The sequence below is a fragment of the Zootermopsis nevadensis genome, unplaced genomic scaffold (assembly GCF_977971745.1).
Source record: "Zootermopsis nevadensis isolate Lab colony 2312 unplaced genomic scaffold, Znev_1.0 Znev_ptg000023l, whole genome shotgun sequence".
NCBI classification, from domain to species: domain Eukaryota; kingdom Metazoa; phylum Arthropoda; class Insecta; order Blattodea; family Termopsidae; genus Zootermopsis; species Zootermopsis nevadensis.
This window is the reverse complement of record NW_028259155.1, coordinates 6,188,773-6,207,355: the sequence shown is the minus strand read 5'-3', so window position 1 is coordinate 6,207,355 and position 18,583 is coordinate 6,188,773. Positions and strand designations below refer to the sequence as shown.

The following is an 18,583-nucleotide window of genomic DNA, read 5'->3' as shown; positions in this document are numbered from 1 at the left end:
CAAATCTCGCTGCGTGTTTTACTATGTATCACTTCGTAACATGTTTCTTACCCGGTGGTGGGAGGGGGGTAGAATTTTAAACCTCCATACATACCCATCTCGTTCTTAACCTGTCAGAATAAATTCGAGATAAATATCTCGATTATTCTGTGCCATACAAATCGACAATATGGTTAATCGTTTCTGTGACAAAAACACGTTGTTTTATTGTTTGTTTTATGATTTCAAAGTAATTTATTATTATTATTTGTTGTTACAAATAGAACGTATTTTAGTAGTGAGTGACTTTTTGATCATCCTTATCGTATGAAAAGTCAATAAAAATTGTGTAAACAAAGGGACAGTATCTAATTGGCTAGTAGGTTACCAGAAGAATCGATTCATATCGATATTACTTATTTGCCTCGTTACCATCCCTGTGAAGCATCCACTTAAACATCTCTGACTATCGTCCGTCTGTAAGCATGTAACAAGGGGATATGCCCAGTGTTGTCTGAGCTTGTGGGCGTATATAACTACTGATTTGCATGGGTATAAAACAAGAGAAGAACGGTTTACTACAAAAGTCTGAAAAGCAGAATTGGAATCGACCTTTTACACGTGTTTTATTGTTCGATTACTTGAACGTGAAACGACAAAGTCGGGACAATTTGTTTGTTTACATGTGAAATCAATTTTCTTTTAGTGAATCCCGATTTTCCGTAACAAGTGATAAAAAGAACTTTCTTCACCTTAAGTTGCAAAAGGCGTCCTGGTTCTGAGGAATGCGCACAGACTTTAATGCTGAATGTGAAACGAAGAAATGCAGTTGCAAATATTGAATGTTCTCCGAAGTTAGAAATTATATTCGAACAAGGCGGGGTTTGAAAATCGAAAGCCTCAGAATGACTCCCCCCCATACTGCTAGTCTGCGAGTTCTGAGCCGTCTTCGCTTGCCTGGGTTTCGCTGATCGCGTTGCACGTTGTAAGATTTTTATGTGACCGTGAAGAATGAAGTTTGGTCATGGCTGCTGCAGTGTGGTGTAGCGGCGTCCTGTTCATGGAATCATACTCCATTCTCGGTCACGTGGTAGGCAAAGGAGACATCAAGTGCAGTTGAGACAACGCCGAAAATCATTCTATTAATGTCTTTAGGATTAAAGATGGAGACTGTTTCTCCAAAACGTTATTGTCATCCAACAAAAGTCCACGTGTTTTGAAGGCTAGGTTAGGTTCATCGTCCTGTGAAATCGAGATTGTGTGAAGGTTGGTTGGGAAGGAAGTGTCGAAGCGGAGGGTGACAGTCGGGAGCATGCGCAGTGGGTAAGAACCACACGTGCGCTCTCATTCTGCGGAAGATCCACAAATAACGAGCAGTGCGAGTTACGGGCTGCTAGCGGGCAGGTAAAGGAATCATCCTTAAATTTGTATCGTCTGTCGACAGATGGCTGGACGGGCGGGCTGGCTGTTCATTCGAAAGTCACCCCGACCCGTCCATGTTTCCCTTCCCCTCCTTTCTTCCCCTATCAGTTTACAGTCATCCAACTACCCTACGGTTATTTGTGTAGGACGTGCTTCAAAGACGTGAAATGCCGCACGTGTGGTGGAAGATTTTCTGGACAGTGGTTCTGAACTATAATTTTCTGTGTATACACACGATGAGCGTCCACATACAATGTTTATCTCGAGTTGCACACATACTGAAAGTTACGTGGCAGCAGTACGACCGTGGCCGTGTTAAGCGAGTGGACCGTGTACTTCCCGATATAAGGACGCCGGACTTTGGCAGGAATTAACTCGACCATGGCTTTCACCTTTCTCAGACTTTGTCAGGCGATTCTACATTGGTGTCGCAGTACTTCTGAGTCCCTGTAAGTCACATGATATTTTACCAAGCTTTACGCTTTTATTGATAACAAAACAGAAACAAAGAATATTCATTATGTTGTTAATGCAAAGTGTATTATAGTAGAAAGGAGGTTTTTAAATATAATAACAAATGTGTGTTTGTTTCATTGAACAGTTAACCGTATATTGAAACTGTCGTGTTATCAGTGAACAGTAGGCCATAAATTGATTCAGTAATACCTGTTTTGCATGGTTATCTGGTAAACTGGTGTTGTCAAACAGGACGTCCATGTAATTTAGTTGTTTGTTTCTACTTCTAAATAAATTAACTTGTAGTTTATTCGGTTACATTGCATCGAATAGCTGGTGTGTGCAGCGTCAGTGATGCGAGCGAAAGACAAAGGAAATTAATGTAAGGAAAGTAGAAGATTCTAAGAAAGTTTTTTTCTGAAATCAAGTTCCCACCAGTGAACCTTTTCATTTTCGGATCTGCTTGATTGAAATCCTCTTTGGCGTAAAGTAATTGCCTTTAGTCTCTTGTTTCAAATTCTTCTTTTCTGATAGTCATAACAGAGTTGGGTTATGTTTGTGCTATGAAACTACACTTGTGTTTAGGGGAGAGATGTCAAAGACTCCCCTTTAAGTAGCAATGCAGCGTTATTGTTGAAGAAGCGAGAAACATGATATGGACAAAGTTATTTAGAATCTGAATAATCTAAATAAAATTCTTTCTGTTGTATTTGATATTGTGCGGACCATATTCAAACATTCTTTCCAAGGTCATACGAAAGCGGGAGGGCTGTCCAAATCTAAGATATGAAGCTCTCACGGCGGTGAGAACGAAGATGGCTGTAGCGCGAAGTAATTTTGTAGAAGTTTAGGTAAATTTCTATCATTTCTTTTCCCATCCGAATGACTAACGTGTGTTAGGTTAGGTTGACAGTCCTTCTACATAACAATTCTCTCTTAATTACAGGTTCAACTGTTTATTAACAATTCATTACATGTTTTGACCTTCACATTAAAGGATAAACCCCCCCCCCCCCAAGCACCATACGTAATATCTCCTCGTTGTTAATATGATCAAAGAATCCTTTAACCCCAGACAGATCTAAAAAATTGGCTACATTTTCTTACATGCGACAGGAATCAATATTAGTTTCAGGACGTCAGACTTGACACTTAAAACAAGAAACAAAAATAACAGACAAATATATGAAAAATGGAATCTATTAACTAACTTATCAAGACTGCCATAAACATTATATAGGACAGGCAGGTAGAAATTTCAAAACTATGTTCAAGGAACATGCCAAGGAAAAAAAGTGAAAACCTAACACAGGATTTTCCCAATATACAGGATGAGTCAAAAGTATGTTTGGAAAATTTAAGGGCATTTTCTGGGAACCAGATCAATACAATTTTTTTTATGAGCATGGGGTCGGAAATGCTTTCTCACCTAGATATTATAACTGGATGGAGAAGAACATAGATTCCTGACACAAAATGTTTGTTACGTTTTATCTAATTCGCGATTTTGCAAGAGGTGTTCAAAATTCGGTCTTTCCACCTTTACACACGTCCGAGCACTAAGAACAGTGAACTGACGAACACACCAGGGCTTTAACCGTAACACAAGCAACCCACACAAGTTGTTATAGCTCTTGCTGTGGGTTAAGTGACGTAGCTTAACTAACTAACTAGATGGCTTACGGAACCCGAAGGTTCATCACCGAATTAACCAAAGCCCTCCACCGGACCCTGTCCTGGGCCAACAAAATCCAGTCTCCTTCAACTCCTATCTCCCATAGATCCCGCCTGAGATTATCCTCCCATCTACGTCTAGGTCTCCCCAGCGGTCTCTTCCCCTCAGGCTTCCCAATCAATACCCGGTGCACACCTCTTGTCCCATCCATGCGCGCTACATGCCCAACCCATCTCATTCTTCTCGACTTAATCACCCTGACAATATTGGGGGAGCAGTACAGATTTTTAAGCTCGTCATTATGCAGTTTTCTCCATGCCCCATCGTCTTCCCTCTTAGGCCCAGATATCCTCCTCAACACCCGATTCTCAAACACCTGCAATCTGTGTTCCTTCCTCAGAGTGAGAGACCATGTTTCGCACCCATACAAAACAACGGGCAAAATTTTTGTTTTGTATACTTTAATTTTCAGGTTCTTAGAAATCAGACGGGAAGACAAAATATTTTGAACTGAGAAGTAGCAACCATTTCCAAAATTTAATCTCCTCCTAACTTCCTCATGAGTGTCATTTTGATTTGTTTTTGTTGTTCCCAGATATTTAAACTTTGTAACCCTTTCAAATGACTTATTAGCCACCCTAAGATAATTTTGCCCGCCTGTCTTCTGATGACGAGATACTAACATGTACTTAGTTTTTTCTGAATTTACTTCCAGCCCCACCTGTCTACTAGGCTCTAGTAAAACTTCTGTGATCCTCTTTATTGTATTTATATCGTCCCCCAATAAATTAACATCATCAGCATATGCCAATAGCTGATGTGTCCCATTCAATTGCAGACCCTCCTGCCTATCTTGGACTTTCCTGAAAGCATATCCTAGCGCAAAGTTAAAGAGCAAGGGAGACAAAGCATCTCCTTGTTTCAGACCGTTCTTGATGAAGAATGTCTCAGATACATATTTACCTACTCGAATTTTCTACAAGTTTCATTTAAGCACATTTTTATTAGACCCACTAGCTTCTTTGGTATACCAAATTCAATAAGAATATTATATGACACTTCTCTCTTATCAGAGTCAGGGTTTTTTGAAATCTATAAACAATTGATGTACGGTCGCACTGAACTCTCATTTTTTCTCTAGTATCTGACGAATGCAAAAGATCTGATCAATTATTCATCTGTTACGTCTTTGTAGCGTACACAGATAAAATGCTGGAAGAACACTGCTCGTAGCTTGGTAATCACGTAAATATTACAGTGATGGTTTCTATATGAATTTATTTGTTCGAAAAGGATGATATCACGTGATCGCTAATCATTATGGGCAACTGTGTCATCGCTGAAGATCATTCTTTAACCTAACGAAACTGAGCATCTGTCACGTGGGTTATAGGAGATTTTAAGGGACGAGATTGAACTAGCCTTCAATGACATAAATTCCATACAGAACTCCGTTGAAATCCATTGAGCCGTTATCAAATTGTTACTTGCATACGGACGGACGGAAGGACAAAGCGAGACAAATTGGTGTTCTGCACCTAAAAGTGGTCCTTTGTGATACATTGATTGCTCTGAAGTCGATTGTCTCTGAAACTATTATATACCACGAATTTAACTATTAAGTTAATTAAACTCAGAATAAAATATATTTGTTACATCGAAGACAATTTTAGCGAAGTAATATTCAAAGACTCAATTGAATAAAAATTTCCTTGGATATTATCCATCGTCTAGTAAATATAAAACGTAAAACGACGTTTCGGAGATGGGACTCTATCTCCGTCTTCAGGTTCCTACACAGTTGGGCCCACTAGATAGAGCTAATCCCTATCTCCGGACCCGGAGATAGGGATATTCAATTGACTCTTCACCATCGTCAAGAAGTTTTATATTTAATATTCAAAGAAGTGAAGTTTTGGTCCACATGGCAACTTTCTGGACCAAACAACACAACAAATCGATTCTACGTGCGACGAAACCGTCATCTGATCGATCATAACCTTCGACATTAGACAAAAAGTGAATATTAATAAATGTGAACAAGGATCCCTAGAACTTGTCACTAAAAAAACAACAAAATTGTGATATAAACAAGAGTCTAGTTTTAACCTTCTTTAGCCCACACATTTGTTGAATTTTTAAAGTTTAATACACAAACAACTAATATTATTCGTAATAAAATTATACCACGTGAAGATGGCCCTTTGTGGACCTTAACAAGTAGCGGATTAAGGAGACAGGTTTGCGTAACTGATGATGTTCGTGTTTTTCCTCAGCCCCTCTAAGCAAATGCCGGATACCTTAAATTAGTCCACGACCGCTTCCTTCACATTTTTTTCAATTTATCATCCCCTCATTCGACGTTACATAGTTTGAGCTAATGAAAAAAGTCATTAAATAAACTAATTTTGATATTGTAGTTTACTCCATGTAGGCCTTTGCTTAATTGTAGTATTTATTATATTCGTTAAAATTATTCTAGGGGTCTGCCAGAATTTATTATTCTCATCCATTCTTAGTTCGTAATCGCCTTAAATTGATGCATCTTCTGTTACAGTTTGTTTCAATATCACTCACTCGCTCTGTGGTTCAAGAAATTCTTTGAAAAGTCGAATATACTCGGCTGAAGGTTCATAACCATGTTAACAAAAGCCCACCACTGGTCTCTATCCCGAGCCAGTTGCATCCAGTTCGCTCCGTCGATTCCTATCTCCCAAAGGTCTATCTTCATGTCCTTTTTACATTACGTAGGTTATGGCAAAGAATTATTCCAGGTTCGAGGCTTCGGGGTCGGACTTGAGGCTAACAGCCCTTAAACGTAAAAATATATTTTGTTTCAAGATAATTTTATCTTCGAGTATTTTTCTATTTCTCCTAGGTCCGGAGATAGGGATTAGCTCTATCTAGTGGGCCCAACTGTGTAGGAACCTGAAGACGGAGATAGAGTCCCATCTCCGAAACGTCGTTTTACGTTTTATATTTACTAGACGATGGATAATATCCAAGAAATTTTTTTATTCAATTGACTCTTCACCATCGTCAAGAAGTTTTAGATTAGAATAACAGAAATATTGTATTTGGTAAACAATCTGCACTTGCCCACAGTTACAACATTTTTTACAATAATTCCTACAAAAAGTGATCAAAAGTTTTATTATTGTCTGTATTTACAACGTAGTTTCTTTGATTTTATATATCTTACGTGTGTGTGATGGAGTGGATTTAATACACTAATGTTACCAACATTAAGAACATTAATGTAATTAGAAGTGCATGACACAGCAGTTAAAGACTTTTAGTGGTCGATGGTGGTAGGAGACACAGAATGGTACCGCGAACTCTTCATTAAAGTAACAGGCTGAAAACGTATTAAGCATGAAAGGGAAGTTTGGTCGATATATCATAATTTAATGTCTAGTTTGTGCAAGGAAGGAGTGAGTACGCTAAAATACTTTCATATTAAATTCAGTTAAGTTCCATAAATCAGTGACTTCTGATAACCTCTGAATTTTCTTGTCAGTCAGAATTACCGGTACATGTTTCGTATCTAGAAATATCGCTTTGGTTAGGAGTCTTTCTCAAATTAAAATTTTTCCAAAGATATTTAAGAGTTTCTCAACTGATCAAAAATACCAGCTTTCTTGGACATAGATTGTTCATTAATGTCAACGAAAGCTTGCACTTCTTAATCCTTTTCAGTGCAGTCCACCCTTTTTAAGAGGATACATTTTAATATTATCCTCTAGTCTACTTCTATGTCCCCCAGATGATCTATTTCTTCAAAACTTTCTGTTAAAATTTTGAAGGAAATTTCATGTTCACAGGTCATTGTTATTATAATTCCAAATATTTTAATCAGCACATTTTTCGTAGGCATTAAACAGACCCCTTACCCTATAGACTTTACCTATTACATTCCAAATAAACTCTTATCATATATAATGCCACGTTTTCATGGCGGCGAATATCAAGATGGCTGTCTTCAGAGATGTCGCGCCTCGCAGTCTTGTAGAAGTTCATCGACGTTTCAGAAGTCCTTTTTATTATCATCGCTCTGGTGACGGAGGCAGTAAATAACTGCGAAACGTCGGTAAACTTCTACCAGACTACACGGCACGACAACCCAGAAGACAGCCATCTTCTTTCTCAGATTTATTGATTGACTCATGTACGTTGTGTGTGCGACTCCGGGCGGTCATGTAATTGCAACATGATTATTTGGTTTAATAAAGAATAGAATTTATAGTGGGTCTTGAGCGCGGTAGCCCCACAGGTGACTCCATTGGTTATTGTCACTGTAATCTAGAAGAATACCGACTTATTACTTTATAATAACACAAGATGTCTTCCATGGCTGTCTAACCTCACCAGTCTCAAGGATTACAGTGTTAAACATTTATCGATATGAAGAAGTCAGTTTAGGCTTAATGCAAATAATATAAAACTAAACAAACAAACTAACAAACTAACTAACTAACCAACTAACTAACTCCCTGGTAGCAGAACCCGCACCAAAGTCCGCCACCGGCCACGATCCTGAGCCAACTCCATCCATTTGCCATCCTCACAGCCCACCTCCCTAAGATCCATCTTAATATTATCCTCCCATCTCCTTCTTGGTCTGACCAGTGGCCGTTTCCCAGAAGGATTCCCCACCTAAATTCTGTATTCCGTGTTACATGTCCAGCCAATCGGAGCCTTTTAGATTTCGTTATCCTTATTATACTAGGTGACCCGGGTAATTCACGCAGCTCCTCGTAATGCAATATTCCAAATTTCCCACTTATTTTATCCGTCTTGGTTCAAATATCCTCCTGAGCACTCTTGTTTTCAAACTCTTGTAATCTACGTTCCTCCTTTAAGGTAAGAGACCATGTTTCACAACCATACAAGACAGCAGTCAAAGTTATTGTTTTATACATCCCAATCTTCGGTGTTTTGAACAGTAAACGAGATTATAACAGTTTTTGAATTGAATATAAACCAGCGTTTCTCGAACGCATTCTACTCTTAATTTCATCATAGACCTCATTTCCATTTGTTATTGTTGTTCCCATTTCGAAAGATGTGTTACTTATAATTTGTTCCGCCGTTGTCGCTGATGTTGATCCCGTATTACGCCCAAGAATTTAGTTCTGTCTGCATTCGCTTCTCGGCCTATTTCCTTGCTATCCTATGCGAGAGTTTCTGCATTCTCGGTTATAGAACCCACACCATCCCCCAGCAAATTGACGTCATCAGCATAGGCAAGTACCTGGTGCACACCATTCAATTCAAGCCCTTCCTGATGACATGTTCTAAGAGCAAAATTAAAAAGCATTGGGGATAAAGCATCCCCTGTTTTAGGGCTTTGTGCACTGGGGAGGGATCCGACAGAAGTTTACCTGTACGAACCACATCCATACATATCTTAATTAATCCAACAGGTTTCTTTGGTATTTCAGACTCAATCAAAATGCCATGAAGTACCTCTCTTCTAACTGAATCATATGCCTTACTAAAGTCTAACTAACTAGATGGCTTACCGAACCCGAAGGTTCATCACCGAACTAACCAAAGCCCTCCACCGGACCCTGTCCTGGGCCAACAAAATCCAGTCTCCTTCAACTCCTATCTCCCATAGATCCCGCCTGAGATTATCCTCCCATCTACGTCTAGGTCTCCCCAGAGGTCTCTTCCCCTCAGTCTTCCCAAATAGTAGACCCAACCAACCAATGGCTTACGGAACCCGAAGGTTCATCACCGAACTAACCAAAGCACCGGACCCTGTCCTGGGCCAAACAAAATCCACTCTCCTTCAACTCCTATCTCCCATAGATCCCGCCTGACATTATCCTCCCATCTACGTCTAGGTCTCCCCAAATATTAATAGTTTTCTCTAATATTTGTCGAATTCAAAAGATCTGATACTTAGTTGACCTGTTACGGCGAAATCCACATTCATCGTTCCCGGTAGTTTCATTCGTAAATGGCGTTACCCGTACCAGAAGAATGTTCGATAAAATTTTGTATGACGTTGATAAAAGTTACTGCACTCAGTTTTATGGTTAGGAACAGCAATCGATTCTTTCCGCTGTTGTGGTAGTACTTTGTGGTCCCAACTCGAGACTGTAAGCTTGTGTGTCTCAGAGTGCAGTGTCCTACCACCTGCATGGATTAGTTGCTCTTGAATTGAGTCGATACTTGGAGATTTATAACGTTTTAATTTCTGAATGGCAGTTTCAATTTTATTAATTCTTGGTTCCAGGTTGAAGAACTATTTAAATTAATCAGCTACTAAAGTCATCTTTCCATCTGTCTACGATGCCATGTGATGTCCTTGATCGAATGTGTCCTAGGTTTGTACCCCTTCTGAAATTTACTTATGCGTCTATAAAACTCTCTGATGATTTTATTTTCGCTCCTATTTTCTGATTTTTGAGATACTCCCTCTTCTTATTCATTAAAGTTCTGTTGGTTTCGCGCCTTACGATGACATATATTTCCCTGTTTATTCGAGTACGGGCCTGCAGCCATTGTAACCTAACCTGCTTTTTTCATCTTAACCAAGACAGAGCATTCTTCACTAAACCATGCTTTATTTCGCAAAGTTTTATGATAAACTACACTCAGCTGTAATTTTTATTTTATCACGTATATTTCCCCAGGCCTACTTCCCGATCCTCTGTATTCTCTTTAACGTTTTCTAGGAATGCAAATTTATTCGAGATTTTTATCTGATATTCTTGCTTTTCACGTTGAATTTCTCAATCCTGGGTATCTGCCCCGCCTGTATCCTGACCGAGAGTCCTGCCCTCAATTTGGCTGTCACTAAATAATGGTCAGGGTCACAGTCCCCTTCCCTTTAAGATCGCACGTTTTCGATATTTGATTGTCTCCTCCGATCGATTAGAACGTGATCAATTTGATTATGAGTCATCCCATCAGGGGAAGTCCAAGTGAACTTATGGATATCAATATGTGGGAACGTTGTGCTTTTTACGATAAGATTTTTGGAATTTAAATAATGAATTTCATATACCAGATTTATTTTTCGTGGTATAAAATAGTAAGTTTACAACGGAGTAGACAGATCGTAATATGTGTGATATTTTAGGTACTATAGAATTCAGAAAAGAGCCACGGTGGTCTAGCGGTTAGAACGCTGGCCTTGTAATCCTGGGGTCTCGGGTTCGATTCCCGGCGGTGCCCGAATTTATAACTTGTGTTGGGCAAGGCCGTGGTCTAGGCATTACGGAGTTTTCCTCCGGGGGCTTCCCCGGTTTCTCCGTGGCATCCCAACAATTACTCCATTCACACACAGAAGAAGGCAATGGCAAACCACTTCTGGATCATCTGCCAAGAACGTATATGAACAGGTCCCAGTCCGAGAAAAGGATGGAAGGACCCTGTTCATATGGACCTGTCGTTAGACAGAACACTAAATAAAATATAAAATAGAATTCAGAACTATTTTAATGCATTAAAATTTTTGGAAGGATATTATAATTTAAAGACGATTAATTTATGTGAGTAAACTAATAATCGATTAGTCAGTAATCCTGTGTTTTGATCAAGGTTACTTAACTTTTATTGAATTAAAAAAAAGACTACGTTTGGAATAAAATGTCGTAGATAGTACAGACGATGGAAGATAAGTTTAATTTAATTTGTAAGCGTAGTGTGAAGTTTTCACTACTCTTTTTACATTTAATTGCACTTTGACACATATTCGACCCAATACATTGAGCTGCATTTATTAAACAAATTAGATAAAGACATTTTAATAAATTAAACTATTACATACGTCAGCATTGGCACTTAGTGAAGTAACATCTATGCAGGTGTTGGAAATGAAGAACTATTTAATGTTACCGGCAGTGTAGGAAACCTTAGCATTTTCCCCCCAGAGTCTTGTATGGTAACTTTATTACGTGTAAGGTAGATGCATGTGAGATACATATGAAATGTTTATATATGTATGGATAAACAGAATGGCGAAAAGCCATTTTTTAACAGAATTACGACTGGCGAAATAGTACTTGCATATAATTTATTTCTCTATAAATTTTGCGAATAATTAAGGATCAAAAAGGCGAAATTCAGATGTGGATCTGAACGTAACTTCTGCTTTCAAGACAACTGTGTTTGTATTATATCTAAAGCAAATAAAGGGCACTCACTAATTTTAAGAATTCATCCCTGACAGGTAAAGTCGTCTGTCCACAAGGTCGTTTCTTTAGTATGGATCGTGCCGTGAGCGGATGCAATACCGAAGCGAAATATTAATAATTTATTGCACGAACGAAAGCTAGGTCAGTGCTTTCGTATCGTAAGGGCCAATTTCCTTCCGAACGACTGGAAAAATTTCTAGGCTAATAATTTACTCTATCTCAGGTTCTTTATCCATTTGAAGCCGAAGCGAGTTTGAATATTATTTAATTATTCAGTCCGTACCGTAAAGAAAACACTACACTTCACCATTACATAGATCAAATGGTTAACACCGTTTAGGAGAATAATCGCTGTTTGTACTGAAAATTACAGGAGAACTATAAATACAAAATACAGTGATATTTTTTTTGTTAAATAAGGTGGTAAATGTAGTTTCCACTGGACGTAAACAGTTAATCTTCAGAGTTAGATTTAGGTTATTATTTGACGTCGAATTACAATTATAATGTAATTTAACGCACTACATTAAACCCTCCCTGTCATTATATATTACGAAATATCACACGAACCTTCGACAGGAGAAAGTTAAATTTGTGGTAAAAAAATCCCACATTTAGTGATTATTAAGAGGATTTCCTCTGTCACGTAAATTAAATTTTTTATAGTTTATTCAGTTCTTGGCATTGAACTAGGTTGGAATAAATTTTATTGTAATTCTTCGTAAATTTGGCCCATGGTAACATCTTCATCAAGAAACAACCTTTGTCTAACAAAGAAAGTTTTTCATTTTTCATAGTGTAGCGTGTGGTAAATACATCTGTTGAAAACTTACTTTTCACAAAATAATATTAGGCTGAGATAGATGGGGCGTGTAGCGCGCATAGTGAAAATTAGAAATGCGTACAAAATTTTGGTTGGAAAATCTGAGACGAAGAGATTACTGGGAGGACTTGACAGTACGAGGTGCGATCGGAAAGTTTCCAAACTGCGCGTATAAAAACCCGTACACTTATCTCAGGTATTAAATTCATCCATCACCCTCGAAGTAGTTCCCCTGGGAGTGAACACAACGATCCCAGCGCCGCTGCCAAGCCTGGAAGCATCCCTGGAAATCTTTCTTTGTCAGCCTGTCAAGCACCATCTGCGATTCTGCCTGAATCTCTTCTATCGTCTCAAATCTCCTTCCCTTTAGCTGAATTTTCATCTTTGGGAAGAGGAAGAAGTCACACGGAGCTTAGAAAGGAGGTTGGGGTCGGTTCTTGCAAGATCTTTGAGCTCCTGACAAACGAGAAGTCGATTCTGCTTGTGGTCCTCAGACAGGATGCGTCGCATGTGGAGTTCTTCCTTTAGAATCAGCTGACAGGTCCCATAGCGTATCCCAACAATGTCGCACAAGTCGTTGATGGTACGACGTCGATCTTCGTGAATGGCCTGCCGAATCTTCGTAACATTTTCGGGCGTTGTGCTCGAAGATGGTCGTCCAGAACGCTCGTCATCATCGACAGAGGTTCGGCCATTTTTAAAACGTGAATGCCACACAAAAGTTTGTGCACGACCCATTGCGGACTCCCCAAATGCTTGCTTTAGCATTTCATAGGTTTCCGTAGCCGTTTTGGCGAGTCTTTGGCAAAATTTGATGCACACGCCATTCCGAAATCGCAGGAGGGTCGGTGTAATGCACTTCCAAAACGCCCGTAACTAAGAAACAAATGCTAATTCGATGATGCCGGCTGGCACACTGATTCACTATGAATGTAGGCCGCACCCCCTAGCGGCAGAAGCTCGTACTACATCCGGTTCGCCCTCTATTGACGCAGTCTTGAAACTTTCCGATCGCACCTCGTAAATGGTGGATAATATTAACGGAACTCTTTTGAGAAATATTTTTTGGAGCTTGGATTGGATTAGACAAGTTACCGGTTACAGGCTTTTGTGAATGCAATATTCATTAGGTGAGCTTCTAAAGAATATTTTTTTTCCATATAGCTCGTTCGGTCGATAGTTACTTAATTACTTATTGAGATGTCAGTGCTTGAAACAACAGGTTGTAATAGTCACAGAGCGTATGCCACGCAACTGGTGGGGAAACTAAGGTACTAGAGATGTTCCAAGCCAAAATAAAGATGGCTAATGTGCTTTAGTCTGATACTGGAAACTAACTGCGTTAAACGTCAGGGAATCCTCTCAACTCAGTCGAGAAGATCAATAATCTTGGCGCTAAACTGTCTTCTCTTGGCCCAATTGGTTTCTTGAACTCCCCCGACCTCCTTCGTCCGTCAAGAACACGTGTCTCTGTATTCCCCCTCTTCGAAAATTCACGAATTTGCTGAAATCTGTGCCGAAAATTACGACTGGAGTTGGCCAAAAGAGTTTATGAGGCGCCTCTGGTTAAGATTTGCACAAAACCAAAGCCTGTATAACCTGTCGAATTAATATTACTGGCCCCGAACTCTGTATATTTATTTAAGAATTTGTTCTTATATCTTCTCTGGGACTACAATGAAATTAATATACTTTAATATGCCTTAAAATACAGAGTTCACCTGTCCTGATGGCCACCGGCTGTTGTCGAAACTTGTTGTTAATATTTTAATATTTTCCGTCAAATCACAATTTTTAATAAGATAATAAAATATAAAATATTTAAAATATTATTTCACGTTCCGCATCGAATGATCGATTTACAAATTGGAACGTCTCTTACGACATGTTTCGGTTATATTTAACCGTCCTCAGGTATAAATTAGATTGGTAAATATAACCGAAACATGTCGTAAGTACCACTTTTGTCATTGTTTCCGTGACGTCACATTGACAATAAATTGCTCTGAAATCATACTGGGGTCGGAGACATATACAGAATGTCCCAAAAATATGTATACACGCAACCATTACATAAATCAACACTGTGTATACATATTTTTGGGACATTCTGTATTTTGCCAGGCCACAGCTGTAATTTTAGTGCTCTGTAACAAGAAAACGCAAAACATCATTTCTGCAGATGAATTATTTTTGGATAGTATTTGTTGAAGAAATAATAATGTAATAATCTGTTACTTGGTAGGATTTGAGGGTTTTACGATATTGAGTCCGACGATGGCTGTCTTCTGGCTTGTAGCACCGTGTAGTTTGGTAAACTTCTACCAGACTACAGGACGCTACAACCCAGAAGACAGCCATCTTCTGTTACTTGGTGTTTGATTATATTATCATTATTGTTTTATGATAAAAATCTCTTAGATCTGTTTGAACAGTGAACGCTATAATTATTTTAACACGTGTTTGGGCTGTTATTGAAATAACACGTGTGTTACCTGTACTCAGAGGTCATGTTTAGCGAAAGTCAACGATGACCCAAAGTTACAAAAAAATGCTTACATCAGTAGTCAGTCATCTTATCTGTTGCCATTATCTGCAAGTTTAATATTATTATTATTTTTAAATTTATAATTGGATGTATCGGATGTATAGGAAACCAGTCAGGAGCGCGTGATGTAACATCGCAATCTCGCAACGTGTTCTTGTACCACATCCGTAATAAAATTAAATACTCACAATCTCTACAAACCTTTGTTCAGATCAAATTCCCAATAAGATATGCCCAGTGCAGAGTTCACTGAAAACCGATACTTGTTATTGATTCTGTAAATTTAACTCTGTCTTCCTTTCATATTTCTGTCCCATTTTTATATATTTTTTTTGGTTAATAAGTCCTTTGAAAGTGTTACAAAGTTCAAATATTTGGGAACAACAATAACAAATCAAAATGACACTCGTGAGGAAGTTAGGAGGAGACAAAATATTTTGTCTTCCCGTCTGATTTCTAAGAACCTGAAAATTAATTAATTTTGCCTGTTGTTTTGTATGGGTTCGAAACATGGTCTCTCACTCTGAGGGAGGAACACAGATTGCAGGTGTTTGAGAATCGGGTGTTGAGGAGGATATTTGGGCCTAAGAGGGAAGACGATGGGGCGTGGAGAAAACTGCATAATGATGAGCTTAAAAATTTGTACTCCTCCCCCAGTATTGTCAGGGTGATTAAGTCGAGAAGAATGAGATGTGCTGGGCATGTAGCGCGCATTGATGGGACAAGAGGTGTGCACCGGGTACTGGTTGGGAAACCTGAAGGGAAGAGACCGCTGGGGAGACCTAGACGTAGATGGGAGGATAATGTCAGGCGGGATCTATGGGAGATAGGAGTTGAAGGAAACTGGATTTTGTTGGCCCAGGACAGAGTCCGGTGGAGGGCTTTGGTTAATTCGGTGATGAACCTTCGGTTTCCGTAAGCCATCTAGTTGGTTGGGTCCACTATTTGGGAAGCCTGAGGGGAAGAGACCGCTGGGGAGACCTAGACGTAGATGGGGGGATAATCTCAGGCGGAATCTATGGGAAATAGGATTTGAAGGAGACTGGATTTTACTGGCCCAGGACAGTGTCCGGTGGAGGGCTTTTGTTAGTTCGGTGATGAACCTTCGGGTTCTGTAAGCCATCTGGTTGGTTGGGTCCACTATCTGGGAAGCCTGAGAGGAAGAGACCACTAGGGAGACCTAGACGTAGATGGGAGGATAATGTCAGGCGGGATCTATGGGAGATAGGAGTTGAAGGAGACTGGATTTTGTTGGCCCAGGACAGGGTCCGGTGGAGGGCTTTGCTTAATTCGGTGATGAACATTCGGGTTCCGTAAGCCATCTGCTTGGTTGGGTCCACTATTTGGGAAGCCTGAGGGGAAGAGACAGCTGGGGAGACCTAGACGTAGATGGGAGGATAATCTCAGGCGGGATCTATGGGAGATAGGAGTTGAAGGAGACTGGATTTTGTTGGCCCAGGACAGGGTCCGGTGGAGGGCTTTGCTTAATTCGGTGATGAACATTCGGGTTCCGTAAGCCATCTGCTTGGTTGGGTCCACTATTTGGGAAGCCTGAGGGGAAGAGACCTCTGGAGAGACCTAGACGTAGATGGGAGGATAATGTCAGGCGGGATCTATGGGAGATAGGAGTTGAAGGATATTGGATTTTGTTGGCCCAGGACAGGGTCCGGTGGAGGGCTTTGGTTAATTCGGTGATGAACATTCGGGTTCCGTAAGCCATCTGCTTGTTTGGGTCCGCTATTTGGGAAGCCTGAGGGGAAGAGACCTCTGGAGAGACCTAGACGTAGATGGGAGGATAATGTCAGGCGGGATCTATGGGAGATAGGAGTTGAAGGAGACTGGGTTTTGTTGACCCAGGACAGGGTCCGGTGGAGGGCTTTGGTTAATTCGGTGATGAACCTTCGAGTTCGGTAAGCCATTTAGTTAGTTAGTTAGTTAGTTATATTTTTATTATTTCTTGGGCGCCTAAGGTGACGCTGTGCACCAAACTTTTCTTACATCGTTTTGTCGATGACCTGGGTCCGATGCAGCCGCCCAATCCAATTACAGGCTTTATCGAGTCGTGAAATGTAGGTTACAGGTCTCCTTCCTCTAGTGCAATAACCTGCAAAATAACACTTTGACGGAAGCAAGTATATATTTACTATTGCCTGGTATCTATAACTGATGAGTAATTGTAATCAGACATGGCGCCAGTCCCCATGATGACCCATTATAAACGTAATTACGTGTGGACTAAATTTTCTATGAAACTATTTTTGGCGTTGTAAATCACGCATGTGAAGTTTTCGCGATATAGCGGGATCAGATATTACTCTTACCTGTGTTAACAGAAATTACGTACAGATATGTATAACTTAATTCGATATGTATCGATTTTTGTAATTTTTCGATTAATTCCAGTCGCATTGGTAATGCACTGGGTTCAAGAGTTCAAATTTTAATAGGGACGTTCATTCATCCGCGGTTTGTCTGTTGTATTGTGCGCGTAGTTGTCTTTAAATTAGTTGATACCCAAATCACGAATTTTTAACTGATTATGTATAATAAACTTCACGTCAGCTGAATCGAATTACAGGCTGAGGTAATTTCCAACCGATTCTCAACTCTTTGAATATGTACAAGGAAATGAGTTTATAGATTTCCTCATATAACAATTTTTTGGTGTGATTTCGGGTTATCTGAAGATGGCTGTCTTCTGGGGTGGTACGCTATGTAGTCTTGTAGATGTATATACCGACGTTTCAGAGGTGCTTACTGCCTCCATCATTACGTCGATCCCCCTGATGATGGAGGCAATAAACACATTTGAAACATCGGTAAACTTCTACCAGACTGCACGGTGCAACAATCCAGAAGGCAACCATCAGCTTCTGCTGTTTCGACATACGTACAGAGAACCATTGTAGTTGTGGTTTCTATTTTAACCAAAGAAGGAATCCTTTTTCATTGCAGACACGGTGATGAAGACGAGATGCCGTTTGAAATGGCTGGAACTGGTCGCCACGTCTCCGACGGTGGGTCCATGGACGGTGAGTTCAATCTACTTTAATCAGAAACCGATCGAGATTTGAGGTTCATAAAGCAACGAACATGTAGATGGTTGTCTTCTGGGATGTAACACCATGTAACCTCGTACATATTAACCGACGTTTCAGAGAACCTTACTTCCGCAATTATTAGAGTGATGCGTAATCTCATCACCCTGACGATGGAAACATTAAGCTCCTCTGAAACGTCGGTTATATGTATGAGGTTTATGGATTCAATATACCAGATGACAGCCATCGTGAATTTAATTGAAATGTTATGGGCCAGCCAAAATTGTTGAGTGCCAAGCATAATGTCGTTAAAGAACTTCGCTTTACTTGTAATCTGATTGGTGGATTCGTAGCTGCTGCCAAAATCCTGGTAAAAATGGAATCCTGGTACTTTTCATCCTTGCATGAAGTATAATTCTTTTATCCTTAATATACGAGGTGCGATCGGAAGGTTTCCAGACTGCGCGTATAAAAACCCGTACACTT

The 18,583-nt window shown here is 39.8% G+C and overlaps 1 protein-coding gene across 5 annotated transcripts in view; it reads left to right on the top strand.

Annotated features, from left to right (window-relative positions):
* Nucleotides 1-498: 498 nt before the first annotated feature.
* LOC110834592 (uncharacterized) overlaps nt 499-18,583 on the top strand; it is an 83,611-nt gene continuing 65,526 nt past the window's right edge. For 4 of the 5 annotated variants that reach the window (XR_002544646.2, XR_002544644.2, XR_002544645.2 and 1 more), the window contains exons 1-2: nt 503-1,850; nt 18,012-18,088. Coding sequence is in view for 2 of the 5 variants with exons in the window: in XM_022073920.2 (XP_021929612.2) it covers nt 1,783-1,850; nt 18,012-18,088 (145 nt within the window). In the remaining 3 variants the exon portion in view is untranslated. Of the gene's footprint in view, nt 1,851-18,011; nt 18,089-18,583 lie in introns of all 5 variants that reach the window. The other variant, XM_022073923.2, reaches the window with a different exon arrangement.